This window comes from Aspergillus fischeri, genomic scaffold, assembly GCF_000149645.3.
Source record: "Aspergillus fischeri NRRL 181 1099437636264 genomic scaffold, whole genome shotgun sequence".
Classification (NCBI taxonomy): domain Eukaryota; kingdom Fungi; phylum Ascomycota; class Eurotiomycetes; order Eurotiales; family Aspergillaceae; genus Aspergillus; species Aspergillus fischeri.
The window spans coordinates 5,235,673-5,259,898 of record NW_001509762.1 but is presented as its reverse complement, the minus strand read 5'-3'; the positions used below and the strand labels follow the sequence as shown (position 1 = coordinate 5,259,898).

General features: G+C 50.5%; 7 protein-coding genes across 7 annotated transcripts, besides 2 other annotated features; 4 read left to right on the top strand and 3 right to left on the bottom strand.

The window, feature by feature from the left end:
- Window positions 1-2,384: 2,384 nt before the first annotated feature.
- Window positions 2,385-3,491, top strand: hapB (transcription activator HAP2; the record flags this gene model as incomplete). Its single annotated transcript, XM_001260933.1, has 1 exon — window positions 2,385-3,491. One exon carries the CDS (start codon window positions 2,385-2,387, stop codon window positions 3,489-3,491), a length of 1,107 nt encoding a protein of 368 aa, XP_001260934.1.
- Window positions 3,492-5,785: 2,294 nt separating this feature from the next.
- NFIA_089940 (putative arsenite resistance protein Ars2) lies at window positions 5,786-8,662 on the top strand (the record flags this gene model as incomplete). Its single annotated transcript, XM_001260932.1, has 3 exons — window positions 5,786-5,885; window positions 5,948-7,959; window positions 8,018-8,662. The coding sequence occupies 3 exons, from the start codon at window positions 5,786-5,788 to the stop codon at window positions 8,660-8,662; spliced, it is 2,757 nt and encodes a 918-aa protein (XP_001260933.1).
- A 701-nt stretch (window positions 8,663-9,363) lies between these two features.
- Window positions 9,364-10,639, bottom strand: NFIA_089930 (uncharacterized protein; the record flags this gene model as incomplete). Its single annotated transcript, XM_001260931.1, has 2 exons — window positions 9,364-9,964; window positions 10,029-10,639. 2 exons carry the CDS (start codon window positions 10,637-10,639, stop codon window positions 9,364-9,366), a joined length of 1,212 nt encoding a protein of 403 aa, XP_001260932.1.
- Window positions 10,347-10,423: a microsatellite.
- Window positions 10,640-11,040: 401 nt separating the features above from the next.
- On the bottom strand, window positions 11,041-12,405 carry NFIA_089920 (uncharacterized protein; the record flags this gene model as incomplete). The annotated part of the gene is made up of 1 exon (XM_001260930.1): window positions 11,041-12,405. The coding sequence occupies one exon, from the start codon at window positions 12,403-12,405 to the stop codon at window positions 11,041-11,043; it is 1,365 nt and encodes a 454-aa protein (XP_001260931.1).
- A 481-nt stretch (window positions 12,406-12,886) lies between these two features.
- Window positions 12,887-12,907: a microsatellite.
- Window positions 12,908-16,169: 3,262 nt separating this feature from the next.
- Window positions 16,170-17,458, top strand: flbB (the record flags this gene model as incomplete). Its single annotated transcript, XM_001260929.1, has 3 exons — window positions 16,170-16,221; window positions 16,285-16,945; window positions 16,996-17,458. 3 exons carry the CDS (start codon window positions 16,170-16,172, stop codon window positions 17,456-17,458), a joined length of 1,176 nt encoding a protein of 391 aa, XP_001260930.1.
- A 1,343-nt stretch (window positions 17,459-18,801) lies between these two features.
- NFIA_089900 (eukaryotic translation initiation factor 3 subunit D) lies at window positions 18,802-20,613 on the bottom strand (the record flags this gene model as incomplete). The annotated part of the gene is made up of 2 exons (XM_001260928.1): window positions 18,802-20,351; window positions 20,406-20,613. The coding sequence occupies 2 exons, from the start codon at window positions 20,611-20,613 to the stop codon at window positions 18,802-18,804; spliced, it is 1,758 nt and encodes a 585-aa protein (XP_001260929.1).
- A 2,455-nt stretch (window positions 20,614-23,068) lies between these two features.
- On the top strand, window positions 23,069-23,565 carry NFIA_089890 (hydrophobin family protein; the record flags this gene model as incomplete). The annotated part of the gene is made up of 3 exons (XM_001260927.1): window positions 23,069-23,348; window positions 23,406-23,467; window positions 23,530-23,565. The coding sequence occupies 3 exons, from the start codon at window positions 23,069-23,071 to the stop codon at window positions 23,563-23,565; spliced, it is 378 nt and encodes a 125-aa protein (XP_001260928.1).
- Between the last annotated feature and the right edge of the window lie 661 nt (window positions 23,566-24,226).

Below are 24,226 nucleotides of genomic sequence, written 5' to 3'. Positions count from 1 at the left end.
ATCATCACCATTCTACGGAGAGTTACCTCGATAAGCTCTCTGGTAAGGACACGTACTCTGCGCTTGGATTGGTTTACCTCGACACCTTCTTCTTCCACGGTAGCCGGCCATCGAATCATTATTATCCTAGGTATGTATGAATGATAGGCCTCCCCCTTGCACAACCATTTCCGTCGGTTTCATTTCATAAAATGTACACTTTATTCTTGCTCATATCCAATCGCGTTACACTGATCCCCTTTACAATTCCAAACTGACAAATCACTTTTGCCCTTGTACTTGTCTTTTTCTTTTCTTAATTTCTCTTTTTTCCCACTCGCTCCAGACCAATCTTTGGTTATCCATATCAACCAGCACTTGCGTTGCATTTTAGTTTCCAGCGAATTATACTCCCCTTGCCAACCTGTACTCCTACTATTATTCTTCTTTGTTGTCTGCCATTCGGGTCATTATCACGGCGCGCAGCGACAAAACCCACCCGCTGTGGCTTGTCCTCCGTTTACGGATCAACCCGGGCCGGGCTGACATCAGCGGTAGCCTCGAAGTAGTGCTGGGACCGCCTTTGTGCTGTTCGTCTTCTCGTTGGCAGGGCTCGCGTTCCCCTTCCTCTCATCCCCGCGAATCATCCCAGATCATCCCAGGCCCTCTCCCGTGACAGCAAAAAAGCGGGATCAAATCATCGCGCTGTTTCTGCGCCCTTGATTGCTTCGAATTGGAAGCTTGCTGTCAACAGCCATTCGTCACCCCTAACCCAGGTAATTAGATATATCAAACTTTGTGTCAAAACGTGTTGTTGTTGTTGCTTCGCTTCGCGGGCCGCAGACCACGCGCGATCATTCCCTCGTCTTGTTGATGTTACCCACTTCTGTACACGACTTGATTGTCGCATGTATTCGAAGCATTGCAGAAATGCTCTACCTCCCGGTCTTCTGATGCCGTTCTGCGATATATTGACTATCCATGCACTGTTATACCTGTCAACGTCGCGTTCTGCCCACACCTTTCCCCAAACCGCAATGCGCCCCAATCAGCACGCGTCAATCATATCTCAAGTGTGACTCTATGGCCGTTTTCTAACGCTTCATGCTAGCTTCAGACGTGCAGCATACCTCCTTGCTCGCCCAAATTATAGTCTCTTGTGGTCCCTGTTGCCATCCGCGCGGACCAGAAGACCGGGACTAAACTGGAATTCGTATGCGTCGCATTTAAATAAGGTACGTTGGTTGCATCATAACTCCCGCTTGCCAGCGCATACATCCTTCAGCCGTGAACTGTCTAAATTGCCACGACTGAACCCCCACCATTTTTTTTGACAAACCCCGTTTTACTTTCTGACAACACATATTTCGCATGTGGTTGGCGGGAAAGTACATTGCTGATGATCTATAGTAGAGAAGTCTGTGTACAAGGCCACTCAGGCCTATTCTAATATCGATCCCCCTAAGTCGCGCAGAAGTGGCATTATCATCCGAGACCGTGGAGCAGGACAAATTCTCTCCCACTCGGATTCGTTGGACAGAAGTGCAGGCTACGCTACCAGCACCGCCTCAAGTTTCTTCCTGCCCGTCTTATTCGTCTTGCAGAGACGTGGCCGAGCAACCTGCCACCTTTAGAAGCTGAAACAGGTTAAACAGGGGAGCCTGGCTTTTACGAGGTCAATTTCACTGCGTAGTGACGTTCTTACTCTGGTTTTTCTTATTTTTCCCGCTTGCGGCTTCGCCTCGTGCCGGCAATAGGCAATCGTGCATTGTTATCAACCAGATTGCGTTCTCTCTGACAACGCATCGAGCACCGCACTTTCTCAAGGGCACCCTGTCCCGCTGCATCAGAGCCCAACCACGTTACAGTTGTGGTCAACGTATTAAGAGAGAGTATCCACAAAAGAACCCAAAACATCCTGAAGAACATTGCTTGGAGTCATTTTGGCAAACATACGGTTGTTATCTTTTGTGCTGATAGCTCCAAAGTCAGTCAATTCGCGAAACAAAAGTCAAGGTAAGCTTCTCCGTGCAAGCGCCTCTCTATCCCCATAAGCCCCTCACTAGTGATCCAGTGACCGTTCAGCGCTGCGCTCCATACTGACGCGAAAACAGAAGCCTGCAGATTTGGGCATTTAATTCGCCGAATCATCGGTCGCAAGGGCTCGTCGCTTTTTAAGACTCGATTCTTCTTATTCGCGCCCCTCGGCGATAACCTCAAAAGACCCATCCCTCTAACAACCTCTCATCCAGTCATCTGCTTCTACCTTACTTGACCTCTGCGCAGCAATCACATACTTACTCGAGCTGTTACTGGGTTAAGAAAACCCATCTTAATAAGAAAATCTAACCAATCATCGCGTAAGGTACCAAGGTGACGGAATTACCCGTCGCGTCTCCAGCACGATGGAATACCCTCCACAATATCAACAGCCTCATGGCCAGCACCCTCACGCTCCCTCTCACATGGCCGGCCCTTACCAAACAGCGCCACAGAACGCAGGCTCAACTGTTGGGTCGATGTCGTCGCCCACAAATCCACAGGGACACATGCAGCAGCCTCACCCTGCCCATCAAGGCTCTTCAATCGTCCCATCGCAATCCCACTACCAGCAGGCTCAGAATGCCCCAGGCTCGGTACATCAGCAGATGAACTTTCCTCAGTCATATGGCGTTCCAACGGCTATGCCTCAGCCGTACGGTATCTCTCCTACGCAAGCGGCTGCAATGGCTACAGCAGCCGCATCTGGGCAATTCTACCCATTGCACCAAGACTCGATGGCTGGCCAGATGGCACAAGGCCCCCGTGGTTCTCCTCGCATGGCCGGAGTACAAGTAAAAGGTGACCGGAATCCACGATCGCCGCCGCAGATTCCAGGACAGATGCCCCCAATGGGCACTCAACTATCCATGTCCCAAAATGCTCAGATGCAACAGCGTCGTATGAGTCATGCCGGGAGCCCACATGTCCAGACTGCTCAACCCGTGCTCAATCATATTGCTCGGTCTTCGGTTCCCCCGCCGATGGCGCCGCCTCCTCAGCCTGTTCAGCAAAGCCAACCGTCACCGGAGCTTGTCGCCGGCGCTGCCGAGGAGTCTCCCTTGTATGTCAACGCTAAGCAATTCCATCGCATCTTAAAACGTCGGGTTGCCCGACAGAAATTGGAGGAACAGTTGCGGCTCACATCAAAGGGCCGTAAACCTTATTTACACGAGTCGCGTCACAATCACGCCATGCGACGGCCGCGCGGTCCCGGTGGAAGATTCTTGACGGCCGACGAAGTAGCCGCTATGGAAAAGAAACAGGCGGCTACCGCTGCGGGCTCGGGCCAAGAAAACGTGGACTCCGGAAAGCCTGCCGGAGAGAACCCTTCATCCGCGCAAAAGCGGAAGTCAAGTGAAGTTAACGACGACAACGCGAATTCAGCCAAGAAATCTAAGACTGGTGGAGCTACTCGATCAGCTGAGGATAGCGAACGTGAATCTGCAGAACCAACCGATGAGGATGGTTAAGCCTGACGAGCACGACTCTTACGCCCCGTCAGTGATGACCCCGATGACGCCATTTCGGGACGAATTTCTGTGTACTTCTTTGATCGTTTCGCCACTTTTTTCTCGTAGCAAGCGATGTGTGACTACTCATCTCCAACACAACCCTTACCGTTTCCCCTTTCGCAAAGTTCGCGATCTGATGTCTGTTTATATTGTTATGCTGGGACGAATTTCTGATTATTACCCCTTTGTCGATCGGCTCATTAAGTGATGTTTACAGGATTGACTTGTATGAGATGACCGCTTTTTCTTTGATCTCCTGCACTTTTCTTTCTACACTCTACCTCTGGCGTGGTATCTGTGCCGAGTGGGTTGCTGCTGAATGTAGCCGGCTTTTTTATCCTTTTCGCATGGCTCACTCAAACTTAAGTACTGGCAATTCCAGCCGCTCCTCAATAGCAGCGTCTCCAGGTCTTGTGCCCGTCGCCGACAGTGTCCCCTTGTCATATATACACTGCAACCTCGACCACGCCTTTTGTCTTTTTCTGCCCCTTCGTTTTTCATGTTACTCGAGGTCATGTTTGGGATTTAGAAGGAAGGAATCCATCACTGGTAAAATAAGGACCAAAGAATGATTGACGGAGTGACACGGTACCACTGATATAGTGACAGCTAGTTTGAGCAAGCCTCCGAATGCTGATGGATATACGACAGAGGGATTTCCAAGGTGCATCCCATGACTGGAGGATTGTGGGCCAAGTCAGCCCATCCTGCATCTACTTGATTTGCATGTGCAGTTTTCCTGCTTTGATTGCCTCCTAACCCTTTTTCGCCTTTACTTGGCCTCGATCTCCCTTGGAATCCATGAAAGTTTTCTTTGATCAGGCAGCGCCCACTCAGGTGTCTGATTCACTATGTGCTAGCTGATCCGCGAATCTCGAATACCTGGCGCTGATGATCAAAGAACACACGATTGCCTGCCAAGGAGTAGTGGCATGAGGTGGACATTCATCTGTGCATTCATCCTCCTCGATGTCTCTTTATTTATTGATTTTTCATAAATTTGGTTTCATTTCATTTTCTTCTATATGACCCTGTCCAACGTGGTTTGCGAGTTTGTTCTTGTGATTCCCAACGGGCAATTCCCCCGAATGTTGTATGTACAAATATCAAGTCATACTTACCAGCATATCCGGCTTGACACACAGCGTGACCGGTTGAGTGCTGGTCTGATTGTCTACTTAGTTTGTGAATAACAGCCTTAAAAGACACTTATAACTTTGTCATAATCATTATGAAGTACTCCATAGGTAGCTAGCTGACGAGGCTGTTGCTCCATGATAGTGCCAGTTCCAATCAGGACTAGTGTTAGACAAGGCGGTCAGCCACCAGCCTCACCTCTTCACCATAGTTATTAATGTCAGTGTTAGTCATCAGTTCGCATCCGCCAGTCAACTTGCAGTTCTTCTCTCTTTCTCTCTCACCTCCCTCTCTCAGCTATCTCCTTTGCTTCCTCTTTCTGCATTTCAACCACCAGACCCTGTCCCCGGGGGAACAGCAGTCTCTTTCCGTCTGGATTCGTCAGATTGGACGTGATTGGTGTGTGATACCTCTTTCAAAGGCTACTTGTAGGTTGCCTGCCTTGCCCATCATCTCTCTCATTTCATCGTGTGTCCTGTCACTATCAAGTCACCCTTTGTCTTTTGCCTTCCTTCTATTCCCAGCTCAATTCCTCTCGGGACGAAGCTCCCCCATCGTTGACTCCAGACATACTTGCCTTCCGACATCTATTGTCTTTTCCACCTGTCTTACCTGGGTGTCGTCGATCATCGTCGCGCCGTCCACAGCCCTCGAGATTCTCCGTACCTCAGTCGCATATCTCTACTCTTTCTTTCTTCAACTCTCTCTTTCGCTCTTAGGAGCGCGCTCATCTCCTATACTTATGCTCCTTCTTTCCTCGCTTTATTCTTGTCGTTCTTCTGTCAATATGTCTTCCATATCCTCCTTCGCCAGGCTACGGGCGACTACCTCATCTTCTCTTCACCCCGACCCGTCCCTATCATCCTTTACAGCGTACAAGCTGTCAGACACTCATATTAAGTGAACGAACTTGTTCTAATGTTGACGATGTCGGGTCTTAGCTTACTTCCGCGTTTTTCGCTCTCGCACGCGACCAGTCCGTGCCTTCTTAAGTCACTGCCATTTCGCACCGTGCTCTTCTCTTACCACAGAACGCTCGCGCCGTAACTGCACGTACCCCGTGACATCAACATATACCAGCTTCGAGGGTTTTACGCGCTGTAACACGCGCCATAATGGACTCCTACGAGAGTTTTGGATCACCCGGGAGGAACCGGGAGGGGGATCCTTACGCGGCTCGAACGCAAACGGATTCTTACCGGCGCAGGTCACCTGGTGAGTACCTAAGAACAGCTGATAACGATATTTTGAAACTAATCACTCTCCGCCCTTCCCAGGAGCCCAAGACCGGCGTCGCGGTACACGGGGCCGTTCTCGCTCTCCAGTTATGATTGATCGCTACGAACCCTCAGTCCGCCGCCCTTCTCGCGACGATTACTACGCCTCGACTCGCGAGAATCCCTTTCGAGAGCGCGAGGACCGGCGTGCTGCTCCGTCGCCAACCGTTGCCAATATCGACCGTTACGTTCCTGGACAAGAGTCTGGCAAAAGACCACTTCCAACGAACCCTCTTCCGAACCCGTTAAACCTTGACTTTCAAGTTGGATTCAATTGGTTCGCAGAATGGTGGCGTGCTGAGCAATCCATCAAAGAGGAGAAAGATCGCGCAAAATACGGCGGACGGCGCCCATCTGATCGTGTCAAGGGGGAACGCGAGGCTCGCGAGGACCGGGAAAGAGAAAGGGCGCAGATCCAGGCCGCTTATGACACTTACAAGGTCGATCTCCAAATTAAGATGTCAAGGACGTTTGTTCAACATCATCGAAATGAGGAGTGGTTCAAGGAGCGCTATGTTCCCGAAGTCAGGGATCCTCTTCGCCGACGCCTGATGGATTTCCGTGTGGGTGCTTATCAGCAATGGGAGCGGGACCTTGAAGGCGGTCTGTTTGACGATTTCACCCTGGAAGGAATCTACAAGACTGAAAGCGATGGCGCAGGCGGTGTTATCGAGAAGGAAGAAGGCGAAACAACTGCCGTTGGCGAGACACTGGGTGTTTTGGACTTGCTTCCTGTCAGAGGTGGCGACTTGCGCGATGAGGCTTTGTCACAGCCGGCCTTGCTTATTAAGACTTTGGCACCCAATGTGAGCCGCGCGAAGATTGAAGAATTCTGCAAGGAGCATCTAGGGGAGCAGGACGGCGGCTTCAAGTGGCTCAGCCTAAGCGATCCGAATCCTTCGAAGAAGTTCCACCGAATGGGTTGGATTATGCTCCACCCAGCTCCAGAGAGCGCAGTGATTGAGAGAGGAGATGGTCGAGAGGAGGAAGGCGAGGAAATGGATCATGATCAGGGTGCCAATGGGACTGTAACTGTATCTGCGGCCGAGAAGGCACTGGAAGCTGTCAACGACAAGACGATCCATGATCCCGTTCACGGAGATTTTGTGTGCCATGTCGGTGTACACGTTCCACCTTCCCAGACACGCAAAAAGGCTTTGTGGGATCTATTCTCCGCCCCAGAGCGGATTGAACGTGACCTTGAACTGGCCCGACGTTTGGTCTGTAAGCTTGATGCTGAGATGGGTGGAAACGCCGACGGTTATTCCAAAATTGAAGACCGTGTTGAGGAGCTGCGCGGAAAGGGTTGGCTTCAGCCTCCTGTCACAGGCCCTGTCACTGTCAAGAAGCGGAAACCTGACTTTGACCCCGCTGATATTGACGAGGGTGAAGCGGAAGAAGGTGAAGAGCAAGAAGGATGGGACGATGACGAAGTCGATGATGAAGAACTTCTGGCCAAGAAGAAAAAGTTGGACCTTATGGTCGAATATCTACGCAGAGTCTACAACTTTTGCTTTTTCTGCGTTTTCGAGAGTGACTCGGTGCACGAACTTGCACGCAAGTGTCCTGGAGGTCATCTTCGTCGGCCGCGAGCCGGCCTCACCAGCCAGTCGAAAGCCGTCGCCAGAGCCAGTGCCCTTGGACAGCCATTCCCTGTGAAGAAAAAGGAGCCCAGCGAAGAGGGAGAGGAACAGCCGCCTGTAGAGGAGAAGAGAACGCACCGTTTGTCTAAGGCGGAGCAACAGCTTCAGCGCGCGTTTAACTGGGTCCGGACTTTTGAAGATAAGCTCTTGCAGATTCTCGAGCCAGATAATGTGGATATTAGAAAACTCGGTGGCAAGCCCGTGGAGGAGGCCCTTGAGGAGGAATTATCGAAATTTGTCAAGCAGGAAGATGAAGCGAAGTTCCGGTGTAAGGTGCCGGAGTGCACAAAGCTTTTCAAGGCCGAGCACTTCTGGCGCAAGCATGTGGAGAAACGCCACACTGAATGGTTTGAGAACATCAAGAGTGATGTAAGTTGCGCAACCATGTCCGATACTCGATTGAGCTTACAGCTAACAAATACAATAGCTCTCTCTGGTCAACTCTTACGTTCTCGATCCTGCTCGAATCGCCCCCTCGCGTTCCGATGCCAACAGCAATGGTCATTTCCCTCTCAGCTCCAGTCAAAATCAGACCGGCACCCCTCGTGGTTTCAGCTTGGCCAATTTACCGCCCTATCTTGCAAACAACGTCAACATCCCTGGTGGAACCCATGGTCTCCCCGGCGCTGCTGGTATTCCGGGCTTCATGAACGTAAATAACCAGGCCTGGAACGCGAATGGCTTGGTAACCGGCGAGCATGCTGCTAGTCTCCATCATCCTGGTGTCATCCGTCGTGGTGGGGGTCGTTACAACAACCGGTCCGGACCGTATGACCGGCGCGGCAACCGTCAAGGCGCTTCTGGTGGAGGTCATCTGAGTCCCGTCCGCGGCATGCCGAGCATGTACGGTGCCGGAGGTCGTATGGGAGCGAGTGGTGCAATGCCGTATATTCCTCCTGGCCACCCTGCCGCCGCTGCATTGATGGGAGCAGGTCCATTTCCTGATGCGATGGGATCGGGACCTGGCCAGCAGGGCATGGGACCCCGCGAAGCCACCCAGGGCCGCAGCATTAAGAGCTATGAGGACCTCGACGCTGTCGGCGGAGCAGGCAGTGGTGAATTGAATTACTAAGTTGCGCGTTACAAGTATCATTTCTTGATCCAGCCGGATTTTCGCCTGGATCCCCTTCTTTCCGCCTTAAGTCCTTCGGTCGCCAACTCCTTTCAGGGATGTGCTCGTCCCTTCGGTTTCGCTCTCTTTGTGTCCGGATCAAAATCTGCGACTGAAAATCTCTTTACATACTTTGATAAATGTTGTGATTCCGCATAATTCAGCCATACACTTTTTGCTTTCTTTTCCTCTGTCACATTATCACTGGCGTGGTTCTCCTTTCATCAGACTGGTATCTCTTTTTCTATCACTTGTACTCTCTTTCCTTTCTATTTTCTCCTGTTTCAAGGATCTTTGGGATTTCATTCATGGAACCTCCGGCATCCCCTTAAGTGTACCATACTTGCGGCTGAGATCTAGGAGTTAATGGATTGTTTCTGATGAATATGTCCCCAGATACATTTAGACTTCGGACGAGAGATTGGTGATTCAGGTTGATCATAGATAAGCTGCTTGGTACAGAAAGTGACCCTTTCCAACCCTGAAACTCTGAAGATGCAAGCCGTAAACGGCGATACTGTGATTCTCTGTATAGAAATAAACGTGTAATTATATATGAACATAATCCCAAACCCCGCCAAACAAAATCCAATCCCCTTCGTATAACATATGCCAAGGTACAACCGTACGAGGAATCCGCCACGGACTTAGTCCACGGCAGGCTACGCAAGAGACATGACCAACCCCTTCTTAATGGCGTCACGTTCTTCCTTACCGAGGGGGTCCTTACCGTCAAAGCTCGCCTTCTTGCGGTCTGCTGAACTCCAGGTGGTGATGTCCAGGGCGTCGCCGCCAGGGCGAGTCTTGAACCCTTTCCGGCCGTCATGGTAAGAGGCGTAATTGTCAACGTACTCTTTGGTAGCGCCACCCAAATTCCAGGGGTCACCGAAAGGCTTCTCGTCACGCTCGGGCAGTTCAGCCCCGTCATCCAGGTCCTCAATAACCTCGTCAATGCCCGTGGGCCCGACAAGTTTAATGTTGTATTTCTTAGCGTAGGCGAGGATGTGGGAGGGGAAGTTCGACCGAACAAAGGTGAAAGTCTCGTCCGTTCCATTATTTTTCTTGATCTCGTCGGCGACATCGTCGAGGTCAAGGATGTCCTCAGTGGCAGCAAGCTTAATGTAGAGGGCCATTATGAAGCCGAGATTTTTAACCTCAGAATCTGGCTTCAGGAGGTTAAGGTGCTCGAGCTGCGCGAGCATCGCAAGGAACGTGCGGCCAGCCAATACAAGGGTGGCGTAGACGGCGGCGGAATCGTCGATGCTGTAGTCGAAGGAAGGAGGGTCAGCATATTTACTTTCAAACAGCGTGATTCACCAGGTCTTACGAGTTCAACGGGCCTAAAGCGTCGCTCATGTATAGCATCGCTGTAGCCTCGCAAACTGCCCACTGCTCTTCCCAATCAAAGAAGGCCTCGACGTAGTCGATGAATAGGTTTTGCACGACCTCGAGCGCGCCATAGCCCTCATGGTCGTTGAAGGTATACATGTTGAAGGCATCTGGGCAGCGAAGGTCCAGAAAAGTATGCTGAGTGAACCACTTGCTCTTGCCCGCGTTGGTCAGAATTAAAGGATGATTAGGGTGCTCTGCTGCGGGCTTGTTGCACAGGCATGTCTTGCCCCCGTCGCAGGAGGTTTTGGACGTTTCATCTTCCCTGTCATCTTCATTTTCGCGGTCGTCTTCGTCTTCCCGATCGCTTTCATCTTTCCGGTCGTCTCCATCGTCCAACGGCAGCCGACAGATGCATACATAGGAATATGCCTTCACAGGATCCTCGATGGAGGACTTATATGCAGCGTCAGCATTGCCAGATCCGGAGACTCGCGACCAGCGCGTGCTCTTCATTGTGCGGGGGCCGCCCGATCTTGCGTTGCTGTCCACTTTGGCTTTCTTAGAGCCGCTAGAGGACGTGTTCGAAGCAGAGCGTTTCGGAGGCATGATAACAATTATTTATGGGCGAGGGCAATGAGGTCGAAACAGCAATGTGCGCGACGGATTCAGGACTCAGTGTGATATATTCATCGTTTGTTGATGGTTTGTCCGTCAGGCTTAGTTAGACGCGTCCAAAACGCGGAAGGAGTAAGCCAAGATATCCGTATCACATCGGCTCCACCGCCCTATCCGTCCGATCATGACCTTCGTCTCATCTAGTTATCCACCTGCGGAAGACTTTGTAGTCTTGTAGAGGGGATGATCAGTTAGCATATCGATGCCTACTGATATGAAAAGACTTGCAATAATCGTCTATTGATGAGGCCATTCATGATTCGCCAGTAAGCCAAGCCAGAAGGATGACGTCATCAGATATCTTTGGGGCTTTTAGATATCAAATTGCGGTATCAGGGCATCTCAATGACTACTTCATCGCGACCGTCTCGCCACTGCGCGCCCATTTTGCGAATTCTTCGTTCGCTGGCTAAGAAAAGGAGGAGATACATATGAAGCGCGATCTCCCCCCACGCGTAGAGTTTCAGTATCACGGGCCGAACAAAGCTGTGGGGATTAGTCTTTCCGTCAGATATGATCGGCGCTGTCGTTCTCTGTGGCATGATCTGGCGGTCGGTTGGATCTGAGCAGAGGGTTTCAGGCGCATCTTCCAATATGCACCAGACACCCCAACCAGCCCGACCGTCCTTAGAGATGAAATCCGACAGAAAAGACCAGAAGCGGGAGAAGCAGGCTAAATCCCAGTTCCGAGCCTCATTTTCCTGTAGACCAGGAGTACCAAGGGGTCTGTCTCTTTCAAGCTGCACAATATTGATGTGAAGGTACCAATGGCCCCTCTCCAACTGCTCCAGGTCCCTAGTTTGTTTCACAGGCTTATACGTTCGTGCTGGTTTCAAACGCCTTGTCAACATGGCCAGAGTGGGGGTGACATGGGTTACAAATTGCTCCTTGGACACCGGAGGAAGCGAGGGCTTGATGGCTAGTGGAAGACCATCAAGGGATACTTGTGGTGGTCTCTCGGGATCTGGTTGTGGGGTGATCTGCAGAACAGGATGAGGATCAGCCGACTCGCAATTTCTGTGGCGCTCTTCGTTCAGCTTGGGAGCAAGTATGAGAGCGTCAGAGAGAGGTGTAACTTCCTGTAGCATCGACGATAACCCTGAACAATGTCGTTTGGTGGGAGGAGAGCCAAGGGCTACATAGGAGACCGGGCGAAGCCGGCCTTCAGCTTGGCTACGCATCGCTTCTGGCTGCGAGTCGGGTATGACACTGAGCGGACTCTCGAGCGAATCTTTTACAGCGCGCTCATTTTGCGGCTGAGGAAGTAGTAAGACGGGGCTGATTTGATGGCCATTATCAACCTCGGAATCTGGAAGAATCGTCGAGTCTTTGATCGTTAGTGTTGTTGAACCAGCAGTAGCGTTGGGTAGTCCCTCATGTCCTGGGGTGGATCTGGCTGCATTGGAGCGTCCCACTTCCACATCTTCATCGGGAATCGTGCTCTGTGAGTTAGGAAGAAACGGTTGAATGCATTTCGATTCTCCCCTGGGGTCTGCATCAACGGGTTGATCCGTAGACATTGACTGCCCCGTAGCCGGTGCACCATGGCTCCCTCGACGCTCATCGGACGAAAAGGTGATGAGCTGCCGTGACAGACTCTGAAATCCAAGAATAGCCTCGACCTGAGCTCGGTATCGGACATCATCCCGGACTCCGCTAGGAGCGGAGATGTGGACGAGGATCTCGGAATACTTCATGGCAAGAACATCGGGATTTCTGATTGGGCATGGTGATCAGCTTTAAATCAGCCTGAATGCAAAAAAATGATGAGCAGATGATGCTCAGATCGTAGCTAGTGCATCGTCATGATCAACTCAAGGAAGTGTTCGATTGGTGCCGTTGGAAGAAGCAAAAAAAAGTTGAAGGTCCAGACTTGGCCGTCTCAGGCTGCAAGGCACCAATCCCAGTCAGCTGAGGGGACAGTGGTTTCCGTTGATTTTCCTCTATGGGCGCCTGGCGGCCTGAGGCTAGCGATCGACCATCGACAGTCAATAGTCTCTTCCTGAGGGGTCTGAGCATCGCCGATCTCCCAGCCTCGACTCAGAGGATTACGCTACTCGGTTCCAGGAATCCAGGGTTCTGTGTTTCAATCGGGAACCTTGAGTATCGATTTGGTTTAGGTAAGTTTCACGGCTATGGTCGCACTCGGTGATGATAGCTGTTCATCATTAGCTTCCTTATGCTATGCTATGCTATGCTGTTGATGGTCATGCGCTACCAAGTAGTACCGTACTACCAACAAGCAAGGACCAGATTTCCTATCTCTGAATTCGGGATTCTGACAATTACTTTTGAAGATCGGTCTTCGAACGTGTTCGCCCATACCCGGAAAAAGGTGTTCCAGAGAGTAATTTATCGATACCGGCGATTGTCTTGGTCCCCGACGCGAATCGAGACCGTCACGCAAAGGTTGCACCAACAAGGGAGAGAGGTGGGCAACAAATAAAGAGGGGAAAAAAAAAAGGAATTGAAGAAGTGTAATGATCAGGTTAAGTTACATCACCTCTGTAGGCTTCCAACGCTCATAGTATCGACTTCGAGTATCTGCAGGGAAGGATGCGAGATACTGAAGCAGGCAAATAATGAGTTTCTTCTATGCAACGATCCTGTTCTGCCGTTTCCTTTCCGTCCACTTCAGGTCCCGCTGCATGTCACCATTGCTTAGCTTGGTAAAGAGCAACGTTCCAACTTGCGTTCCCGTCAGACAGCTGAAGTGCTCAATTGCTTGCATTCCTCCCCCTTACGCAGAAACGAGGGGAAAAAAAGGACAGAAGCAGAGACTGAGAAGAGAACCCAACAAATGGTGTCCGGATGATGTTGGACGCTCTCTTGGAAGAGAACATACAAGACCGAACGAGTCTACAAAATTAGTCTATCTATGAGATTGCTTACTCTGTCCTGGTCTAGTGTGGTGACAGACGGACCGAGCGCTGAGATCTCTCAATCTATCTAGGCTAATGCTGGTCTACAGAGAAATCAAGCGCTCTGAATGGCCTACAAAAGCGATAGATCTCGTCAATCAGATCCATTGTTGACACACATGGTGGGTGACGCAGCATGACTGATCTAACTCCTACACATGAAATGCTGGAGAATGAGGTCGAGTCCACCTCGTTGGGTCTTGCGTCCACAGTGGCACTACCCAGTCGGAACTCTGAAGGGAACACTGACAGGGGCAGAATGCAGCCTACGACAGCTCTTACCAACAAGAATCAGGGACACGAGCATTGCTTCTCCAGAAGGGTCCTATCTTATCATTGGTCAGTAATGTGAACGATCATATCCATGGCCTTCACTGGCATTGAAATTGAAGTGGGAAGGTAGGAACATGACTATTGACTGCAGAGTTAGTCTGTCTAGCCGATCGCACATGAGGTGATGCGAACGTCTTGGGTCTTCTGCTCCTCCACACGGGTGGATGCATTTCTTCTTGCAAGGGTTTCCAACCGTCCATCTTTGCTTTTGTCACTACCCTTATTGATTACCTATTGATTCTGGGGATGATCGCTGTCGAATAGCCTTCTCAGTTCTCTCAACTGAGAGCGTACTAAGGTATTAGTAATGACGGGAGTCGTTAGTGTCCTCCGTATTATTACTCTATCGGTAACTGAGGGGCAGAAATTATCTAGCAGAGAGAGAAACCGGGTGGCGCGGTGCTAAAGAACAACCAGATCTCCACTTTTCGTCGACCCGCGGCCAGATCTGTTGAGCTTCGCGCCGACCATAGGTCTACAGAGATGAAGCTCGAAGGAGTTACCCGGTAGTTATCTAGCTATCCTTACTAAGTAAAGAATATAGATAGACAGATTTACGGGGTCTCCGAGGCAGGTGGCAATAGTGAGCACAGATCAAGGCTTAAGTATCTCAAATTATTACATTGTTACTGAATGAATTCCTCGAGATTATTGAGGAACGGATCTCCCCGGCATTCTCCAGTGTGCCGGGCCACTCATCCTAGTTACCATAGTACGGAGTGGTAACCACTAGATGACTAGCGTCGGGAATTCAAATATCCAAGACTCCAAAGTCAAAAAGTCAAAAGTCGATCGACTAAAGTAGACGCTGAGGAACAATGGAGGACTCGTGATTATTTTATTGCGCACAACAAAAACCAGGTTTCTGCGGGTAGTCCCCCATTTCTGGCCTTGGCCCATGGACGATCGCCTGGTCCAGGTGGGATCACCGTTCCTAGTTTAGTTCATCTACACAGTACAGTAGTAGTAGTAGCACTCTTAAGGTAGATAGATAATAATAAGAAGAAGAATGATGGTTCGCAAGGCGCATTACGGAGTCGTTAGCCACCGATCTATCCGTAAACTGATCTCTACTACATCACGATCATACATTCATACTAATAAATAGTTGACCCTACTGGCTGCCGTCGATTTTACCAGTCACTTTAGTCGACTCCGTACACTTTCAGTCGATCTTTCTGAAGTCTCTCCCACTCCTAGTTCCCCGTCCCACTCCCGTTCGTCTTTCACTCTTAGTCTTTGTGGCCCTCTCTGCCTTTCAGACTCCAAAAACCGTTCGAAACCTAAAAAAAAATCCATTCCTTGAACTCATCACTTTTCCATCTCTGCGTTGCTACACTCTCCGTTCCTTTATCATTTCATTTGTTCTTCATTGTCCTCCATCACGTCGCCATCTAAGGATTGTCTGGACTTCTCCCAAACATCTGTTTGAAACTTGTGGCCTGCTCTTCAAGTCAATTCTATCGTGTGCGCATCGGGGAAGCTGTTCGCTCCGTGCGTTCAAATCGTGGAAGTTGAAGTTTCAATGGTGAGAACCCCGGGTGCCATATATTCTTTCTCTTATAATCCTTAGGAGAAAACTGACAGACTGTCTAGATGCTTTGAATGTCAATATTGAAGCCCAAGGGTATTCTTAGAGCCGCCATTAATTCTCGACTACGTCCAATCGAAGTTGCGATCCTCCGTCTACTTTGAAACGCGCCGGTCGCATCCGATATCTCTGAGCCTGTTCGCAGACAAATATCACCACAATGGCTTCAATGAACGGAGGGGTTATGCCCGTGGACTATGGACACACACGGGGTAGGTCATAGCGCTCCGCGTTCCTGTTCTTGGATCTCAAATCATTGTACCTCCCTGGCCGCCGGTGTACTTGAGCCATCACAAGCCCCATTGTTTTACCCATGTACAATATGAACCATCCGCAATGCTTAATTCCAAATTCATGGAATGTGGCCGGGTGATCGTCATGTCAAAGTCGCAGATGGACATTCTCTGGCCATGCAGGGTCGATTGTCATTGATCAGATGACATTCCATCCATCATTCGGTTTGTCAGTTCTGGAATGCTTCAGAGTGATGTCGTCGGGCTCTCTTAGATCTGTTGCTGCCTGGCTTCTTTGTGTTGAGATTTAGTGTACATACATGTGCTAATCAGATGCTGTTGCAGGAGCCCCCTCACAAACCAGCCTGAAAACCCCCACCTCAATGAGCACAAACTTCTTTCAGTTTTTTGGAGGGCAGAAAAAGGTTACCCGAGGTTTGTATTCCATATCTTTCTGGGTGCCTCCTGGCCACCGTTAATCAGGATGGTACCTACTAGATGGCCAACCCGCCAAACGACGAGGTCCCAAGCCAGACAGCAGGCCTGCCTTGACACGACGACAGGAACTGAATCGGCAGGCACAAAGAACCCACCGCGAGCGCAAAGAGCAATATATCCGGTCCCTGGAAACTGAAGTTTCCCGACTCCGGGAGGCTTTCACTCAGGAGATGTCTGCAGCGAACCTCGCCGTTGTCCAGCATCGAGAAATGCTGCAGACGGTGAACGATGAGAATGCGATCTTGAAGGAACTTCTTACCGCACATGGGATTCAATTTGAGGCGGATTTGGAGCGTCGCAGGGCGGAACGACGGTCAGCAGGCCGAGGTTTCCAGTCGAGCCCGTTGGCCGGCAGTAGTGTGGTATCTCAGGCGCCCGCAGCACTAGCAGCCTCCAACGGCAACACCTATACCACACCACCAACCACAGTATCGAACGTCTCGTCAGACTTGAGTCCTCTGGCGATTGGGATGGAACGGGTGGAAATATCCCCCACACACGAAATCACTCCTCCACCCCCTATTGCCATGATGACGGCTTCGTCGTGCGAGATACCAGCCAATCTCGATCTATCGGCCATTGCTCGAAATCAAGAACCTGTCCAGGCTGTTGGGGGTATATTCGAGGTGGACCCCCAGCTTCAGATCGATTTTATACTCACGTATGCTGCCCGCGCCCACCCGTCTTATCAATCAAAGCTAACAAGTGCAGATTGGAATCCCCTTGCCGCGAGCACACCGACTATCTGTGCCGAAGATCTGTCACCGAGGCAGATGACGAGGACATGCCGTTCTCAGGCCACGCTCTGATGGCCACCTGCCCCCCGCCGAGTTACATCGCCAACACAACGCCAGAGCAGGCCTATCCACACAAAACCTACGATCTTCCGCACGCCAACCTAACAACTCTACTCAATCTCAGTCGACAGCTCGTGACAGAGGGGCAGATCACCCCAATCATGGCGCTGCAGTGTCTGAAGAACCACGAACTGTACCGCACCCTGACCAAGGATGATGTCAAGGTCATCATCGAGACGCTCAACACCAAAGTACGATGTTACGGCTTTGGAGCCGTTGTCGAAGACTTTGAGCTCATGGACTGTCTAAGCAGTGTCCTGGGGTCCAAGGTGGATACCAGGTTCTCCTGCGCGGGCGACGATACGATGTACTCGTGATGTGATATCTGATACCTCTTTCTCAAGCGGACTGGGGAGTGTGGAGTTCTTTCCTTCTCAGAAAAAGTGGATGTAAGTGAATGGAAGGTTTGGCGATTCTTTCTTTTTTTTTTAGCCTCCTTTCGTTTCTTTTCTTTTGTTTTTTCTTTCATGGAACAGATGACTGGTTCTTGGTTCTTTATTTTCTGGCGTCTGGGATGCCTAACTTGCCACTCTTTGCTCTTCGATCCCTCCTTGACCTTTGTCTCTACTGGCCTTCCCTTTTTTTTCGGATTCAGCCCGAGGATTACCTTGATCCTCATGTCTAATTTCTGCAGGCCAAAGTATGGCATGTAAAACAGCTACTCGCTAGCTTTTCATTGTTGAACTGTTGAAGTCGGTCACGTATATCAAGTTGGGTTCTACCCTACGATCTAGACATTCATGTACCGCCTGTCAGACTCGACGCTCTCCCGCCCTGACAGCATTCTTAACCAATCCAGCACACAGGCAAGAACCTGCAGTCAACAACCTGCAGTCCTGCAGTTCTGCACGCTAACGCCCCTGCATACCACACACCTACAGTCCTTCCTTATTCGTACTCCAATTTCGAGACAAACCATGCCGCATCCCCACATCACCCATAAGAAAATTTCGCTGCCGTGATCGGGGGCGTCCCATCACATACGATATTCCTAAGTGCTAGTAGTAGTAGACCTCCTTCCCGAACCCGGTAATCGGCCAGTTGTCCTGGCTGGCGATTCTGACGCATGACTGAGATTCGTAAGGTCGAATCATCCATATTTTAGCCCTTAATGGAAAACAAGCTGAGGCTACGGAGTAAAAACGCGTGTTTATTATATATGCCTGGGCCTCAAATTCATGCTCACTAGACGATCTGGATTGATCTACTGGAACGGAAACCTTGATAGGGCTCAATGCTGGGAACGAACGGGTTGTCCGTGCGGAATGCGGAGCGTGGCCGCCCGGACTGGGGATCAAGGTTTGGCTTGTTTCACTTCGGAGGAGGAGCCTATTGTGGAGAACGAGTCGAGATGGAGGGGTGAATCATGACGATTTGGGAAGTAACTCCGAGCGGGAAGGTTTCGACACTGATCCTCAAGGACTGGACGCGTGAGACGGCTTTGCGATTCTATCCAAGTGGATATTATATACCTCTCTACGAGAGACTACCGAATATCTACATGACTCTGCAGCAGGGATGATTATGTAGACCCGGTAGAAGGCAGTCTTGCAATGCCGGACATGCCATCAATCTAAGCAACTTTTGAATATGCACACTATAATCGGAAAGACATCATTATACTCCGTGCGATCATGGCAAATCAATGACATCAACAGATCTACTCCTCGGACTCCTCCTCGGCCTTCTCCTCCTGCTCCTCGGCGGCCTCGTCATCCTCCTCAAAAGTGTTCGGGGGCACGCTGTACAAACGGATGACAGGGCGGTTGGGGTCCTTGATGAGGACGTACTTCTTGACCTTGTCCTCCTCCTCTTCGGCATCGAGGGAGCGGATACGGTCGACGATAGTGCGGACGATACCCCATCCGTTGCCGAGGTTCAGGTTCATCTGGGCAGCGAACTCACGGGGCTTGTAGCCGACAACACCCAGGATGACGTGGGAGGTGGCGGAACGGGGGTTGGCACGCGAGATGAAACCAAGCTTCATGGCGTCAGCCTTGGCGAGGATGGCCTGGGTGGTCCAGCGGGCGAGCTTGATGCTGTTGTTCTTCATCTCGGTGGCCACGACGGCACCGCGCTGAGACCAGAGCTTGCTGCGCCAGTCCAGAGCGCCACCGGAGCCGGGGGCCTTGCTGTCGAACTCGTTGAGAGCCTTGACAATCAACTGCTGGTCCTCGCCGCCGACGGGATTCTTCATGACGGCGTCGACCTCGGTACGGACGATCATGTTGAGAGGCTCCTCGTCACCCTGCAGGGACAGATCGAACCGTCTGTACTTATATCCCTTGGAGGCAAGTGGTTCAGTCTCCTCGGCGGCGTTGTAGAAGGGGTTTGGGTGGCTGAAGGTGACCTTGGATTCCTCGGATTCCACCACGGTCTGCAGAGCAAAGTTGTGGTTGATGAATGTGGCTTCCAGAGCAAGAGCACTGGGGGTGTTGATCGACTCCTGCTTGCCGGAAGAGTCGGTCGTCTCCATAGGGGCATCTGCAGCATTCTCGTTGACGGTGACCAAGTCGATGGAAGCACCCTCGCGCTTGTCGAAGTAGATCTTGTCGCCCTGGTGGACGATAACGATGTCCCACGAGTAGACACTGCGAGGAGCGCACATGAGCATGGACAGAATGTCCGAGGTGGCGAAGACGGTCGCCTCGTTCTTCTCGGCGAGCTCCTGGATAACAGGATCTTGAGAAGTAGTGACGTTGTAAGCGGCACGTTCAAGGGCCTGCAGCTTACGCTCGGCGTTCTTGACGGGGGCCTTGTCGTAAGACCGGTCGTAGTAGTAGAGGAAACCATAGGAGTCCAGATCCTCACCCTCGGGAGCCTCGAGGTTCAACTTGGACAGCCGGTTGAAGTCAACCTCCTCCAGCATGGTCCAGTCGGGACGGACGTTGACCGAGGGCTCACGGGTTCTTTGTGGCTTGTCATAGTCCTTCCAGCCAAAACGACGGCCACGGTTGCCGCGTGCAGAGCGGTTGTCATAGTAGCGATCGCCGCCCTGGCCACGGCCAGCACCGACTCTCTGGAAGCCAGCGCGACCACCTCTCTGGCCGACACCACGCTGACCGCGGCCACGGAAGACAGTGCCACCACCACGGGCGAAGGTACGCTTGGTCGATGTGCGGGTGTTATCGACAACGGAGAAGGAAGACTCGTCCTCGGCGACCTGGATGTTGAACAAGCTGGAGGTGCCCGCGCCGTAAACCTGTTGATCTGGTCCGGGTCAGTACACCAATCTCAAAGACGTGCGGGACGATTGGGACTCACCTCTGTAATTCCGGTTGTAGGCCTGACGACCACCCCTGTCACGATCCTTGCCATCACCGGTCCAGTCAGCCATACGGCCAAGCTTGTCACCCTTTGAGAAAGGAGCGTAGGGAACGCCATCGAGCATGTTGTCGGAGGGAGTGGCGGGGCCCCAGGTGTCCTCAGCGGGGAGGGCAGCCACAAGGTCTGCAATGGACATAGGCGCCATAATGTCTGATAGATACTAGGATAGATACCCAGTGACAGAAAACGTCGGTGGTATCAAGAAGAAACGGCGAACGGTGTGTGCGCTGGCGGCGGGTCGATTCTCGCGGTCCCGAATTTTTGCGTTGCGGGTTGTGTGTCCCTGTGGCTGGTGGCCTTGGCTCCATCAGCCACACTCGCTTTGAGCGCCACTTCCACTATACCCAACTGGGAATATCTACTCCTTTCAGTGGATAGCTTCATGATTTGATCTGCTCTACTCTGTAGTCTGCAGTGATGGTGAATTAATACTGCAAGATAATCATAATCTATAGTAGTAGACTATTAATCTGAAAGAAGGCTAAGGTGAAAGGAAAGCGAGAGACAATTATGGTCAAGGTCAATATGAAGATATCATTATTCTCTTACTATTATCTCAGTTCATTCTTACTATCCACTGGCCTTGACTCGTTCCACTCTGCTCATTGAAAGTTGAATATCAAATATTAAGCAGGATTATATATAGCCTCATCTTCCCTTCTCATCTCCATGTTCCCAGCTCCATCTCCCCATCTGCCAGAAACCCTTTTCGAACATCCACCATAAGCAACGCAGCAGATGACAATGCACAATTTGATTTTATCTTCATGGACATACCCGATACTGGACAGAAGGACACAGGCCTCAAAGCAAAGAAATTCCAGAACACTAAGAAGGATTTACAGGAAGTACTCAACCTCAAAGACAATGATGAATGGCTCGAATGGATTCGTTCAGACATGGTGAGGCCCTGGTGGGTAGAACCTGGAATGATCACTTGAGTTAGGAGCAGCCGAAGGAGCGAGGCAAAGGGATCGGCGACATTCAAACCAGATACTGAGTGGCGAGACACACGGTCTCCTAAAGTACAGCATGCTCTAGCCCATGAAAGAGGACTGGGACGTGCGGATCACCTGGCACGCTTTCAATTTAACGTCAAGAACATCCACCTCGGGATCTTCTTATGTAAGAAGCTTCAGCAACGAGATGATGGACAGGATTGTGTGGGCCTTAAAAGGCTCGCTCTGCAAAATGCATGTATCGTCGTACATTAATAAGGCATATGGTGGCACAGCAATCATGGGAACAAAACGCCAAGGTGATGTGCTCTAGGCCGAACCTGAGAAGGCCTTTTCCACAAGCGACCTAACAAATGATCTAGGTGAGGGGGTCGCTCTAAAGAGAAAGGCCAAGGTAGCAGACGGACAATAAGGACGATAGGCCAGGGGTGATCAAAACGGCACAGTAACCATGACACAAAGTACTACTCACAAGAAGGATACTGGCGACGAGGAACTCGAAGAACTCGGTGAATATAAAAAAGACGATGATATTCAAGTCTGAAAGCACCCGAATGAAAGACTGAGATGCTAAACTCAAAACAGCAGGTGCTCCTTGAAAAGAAAATCAGATGTCCTTGATCCAACCGAGACGTACTGGAAGTTTCGCCATATCATGAGGCACTAAACTACACCCCCTTCCATGTTTCATCGACCTTTTATGCTTGTTTCTATGAATCTAAATATTGCTTAAAACCGTCGTTGCTGCCCATTATTCACACCCTATTCGTCCAGCTGTCCAAGAATTGGTATGTGAGACTAGAGGGCGCCACCATGCAAGGTCCTCAAAACCAAAAACAACTCGACTATTGTATTGATGCTTCGCTTAGGTCCCAATTAAAGCCTCACTATGGAGCTCATTATTTCTCATGCAGCTCTTTATCATTGAGACTCCATAGACTCCGTAGATCGCCGGTACCTTGCTGCCGATCATCAGCGCATCACTGATCCGATTCGACGCCAGTCCAGAGTGGCCTCAGGGTTCCAGATCCACTGAGATAAGGAATTCTCACATGAGTTGATGGATCACTATATTTCCTCGAACTACTGACTCTTTTGCTGAAATATTGGATTTACCTATTCTTGGCCTTCAGTGCCGTCCGCCTCCGAAAGTGCTACGGACCTGACTAAAACGCTTCATTGGGTAAATATGGTTCCTGGCGACGATCTTCCTAGCGCCGAGCCATGATATATCCTTGGTTTTCGGTTGCAGCATCATTGTTCTCTATCTATTCCCAAACTCGGTTCCGCTTATCTTGAATCCGTTAATGGGTAGATCTCCTTTCAACCGAATCTTGCGAATGTGACGCTGGCTATCAGCGCCGTCTTTCCGGCTGAATGTCGTTGTGTACTCACTGGGCCTCGAGGCCCAACCTCATATTTCCGGATGTTAGAGATAAGGATCATGACAACATGATTGGGTTAATGGACCATCTCATAGATTTTCTCAAAGGGCTCCCTGGGTAACTTCCTCTGCCAGTGAGGATATAAAGAGCTCGAAATCATCTCGAGGTCATTTCACAAATCAAGACACTATCCAACCGAGACTCTCAAACATCCTCTATCTCCACGTACCTCAGCAGTACCATCAAACTATTCAATATGAAGCTCTCCATTGTCACCTTCCTCACACTTGCAGCCGTCACCGCGGCCATCCCCGCCGAGGATCCGACCACCTCTGCTCTGAAGTCGCGGGTGGAGGAGATCGCTGGCCAGGTCCATGGAGTCGAGAACCAGGAAACCGCCACAGATCTGTCCCAATGCGTTGAACCGAAACTGTGCTGCGGCTCCTTGACCACTCCTTTGGATCCCATTTTGGACCCTATTCTGCTTGGTCTTGGCATAAATGCTGCCCAGATAGTTGGTTCCGTAGGACTGCTCTGTGAGTGACCAGAATATACTCTGGCAATCGACCTGTGCTAACGGATTTCCTGTAAAGGTCACCCATGGACTGAAGAATGTTCCTCTGCTCCTCAATGCTGCACTGAGGCCAACCTCCTGGTACGTCTCTTTCCAAGATTCCATTGGCTCTTGAGAACCATTGGTCCTAACTTAGATCACAGGGTGGGACCATTGCTCTCGGCTGCTCTAAGCTCTAGGTACACGGTCTTGAGGTTCAAGAAACCCATCGAGTGTCCTCGCTGAATTGCCCTTTTGACTGTCTGAATTCGGATAGAAGGTCAGGAAATGAGTGCCATTCGATTGTATTTATATAAATTTTGAATTGCTCTGGTGTGACCTGAAAACCTGTCCCCAACAAGTACAATCTCTAAGAACGAAATTCGCTCGTCTGAGAAAAGCTCTATAACCAGTAGGCTAGTGGATATGCAACCTAGCCATGGCATGTATATCCTAGTTTGATGCTGGTATGCCTAAAAGAGAATCGATTCTCAGCTGGTAGATATATTTATTCCTTCGAATAGTCTAATGCTCTTTTATTTCAAAAGCCTCCTTTAAATCGACCTCTTCCAACACAGCAAGATCATACTTTCGACCTCCATTCCACTTCGGAGACCGGGCCATTGCCTTGATAGAGGACCTCCCTCCCTCTGTTTCGAACCACTAAACACAACTGATGCGACATAGGCCTAAGGTACATTGCATGGATGGAGAACAAAGATACAACCAATCAGTTCCTATTGCCAATCAGAAATCTATCAGGCCAATAAACATGCTACATGAAACACCCAGTACCCTGCACAATACGACCAAGGATAGCCGAAGTAATTAATAACCGCTCGACAAGGTAAACACTCCAGT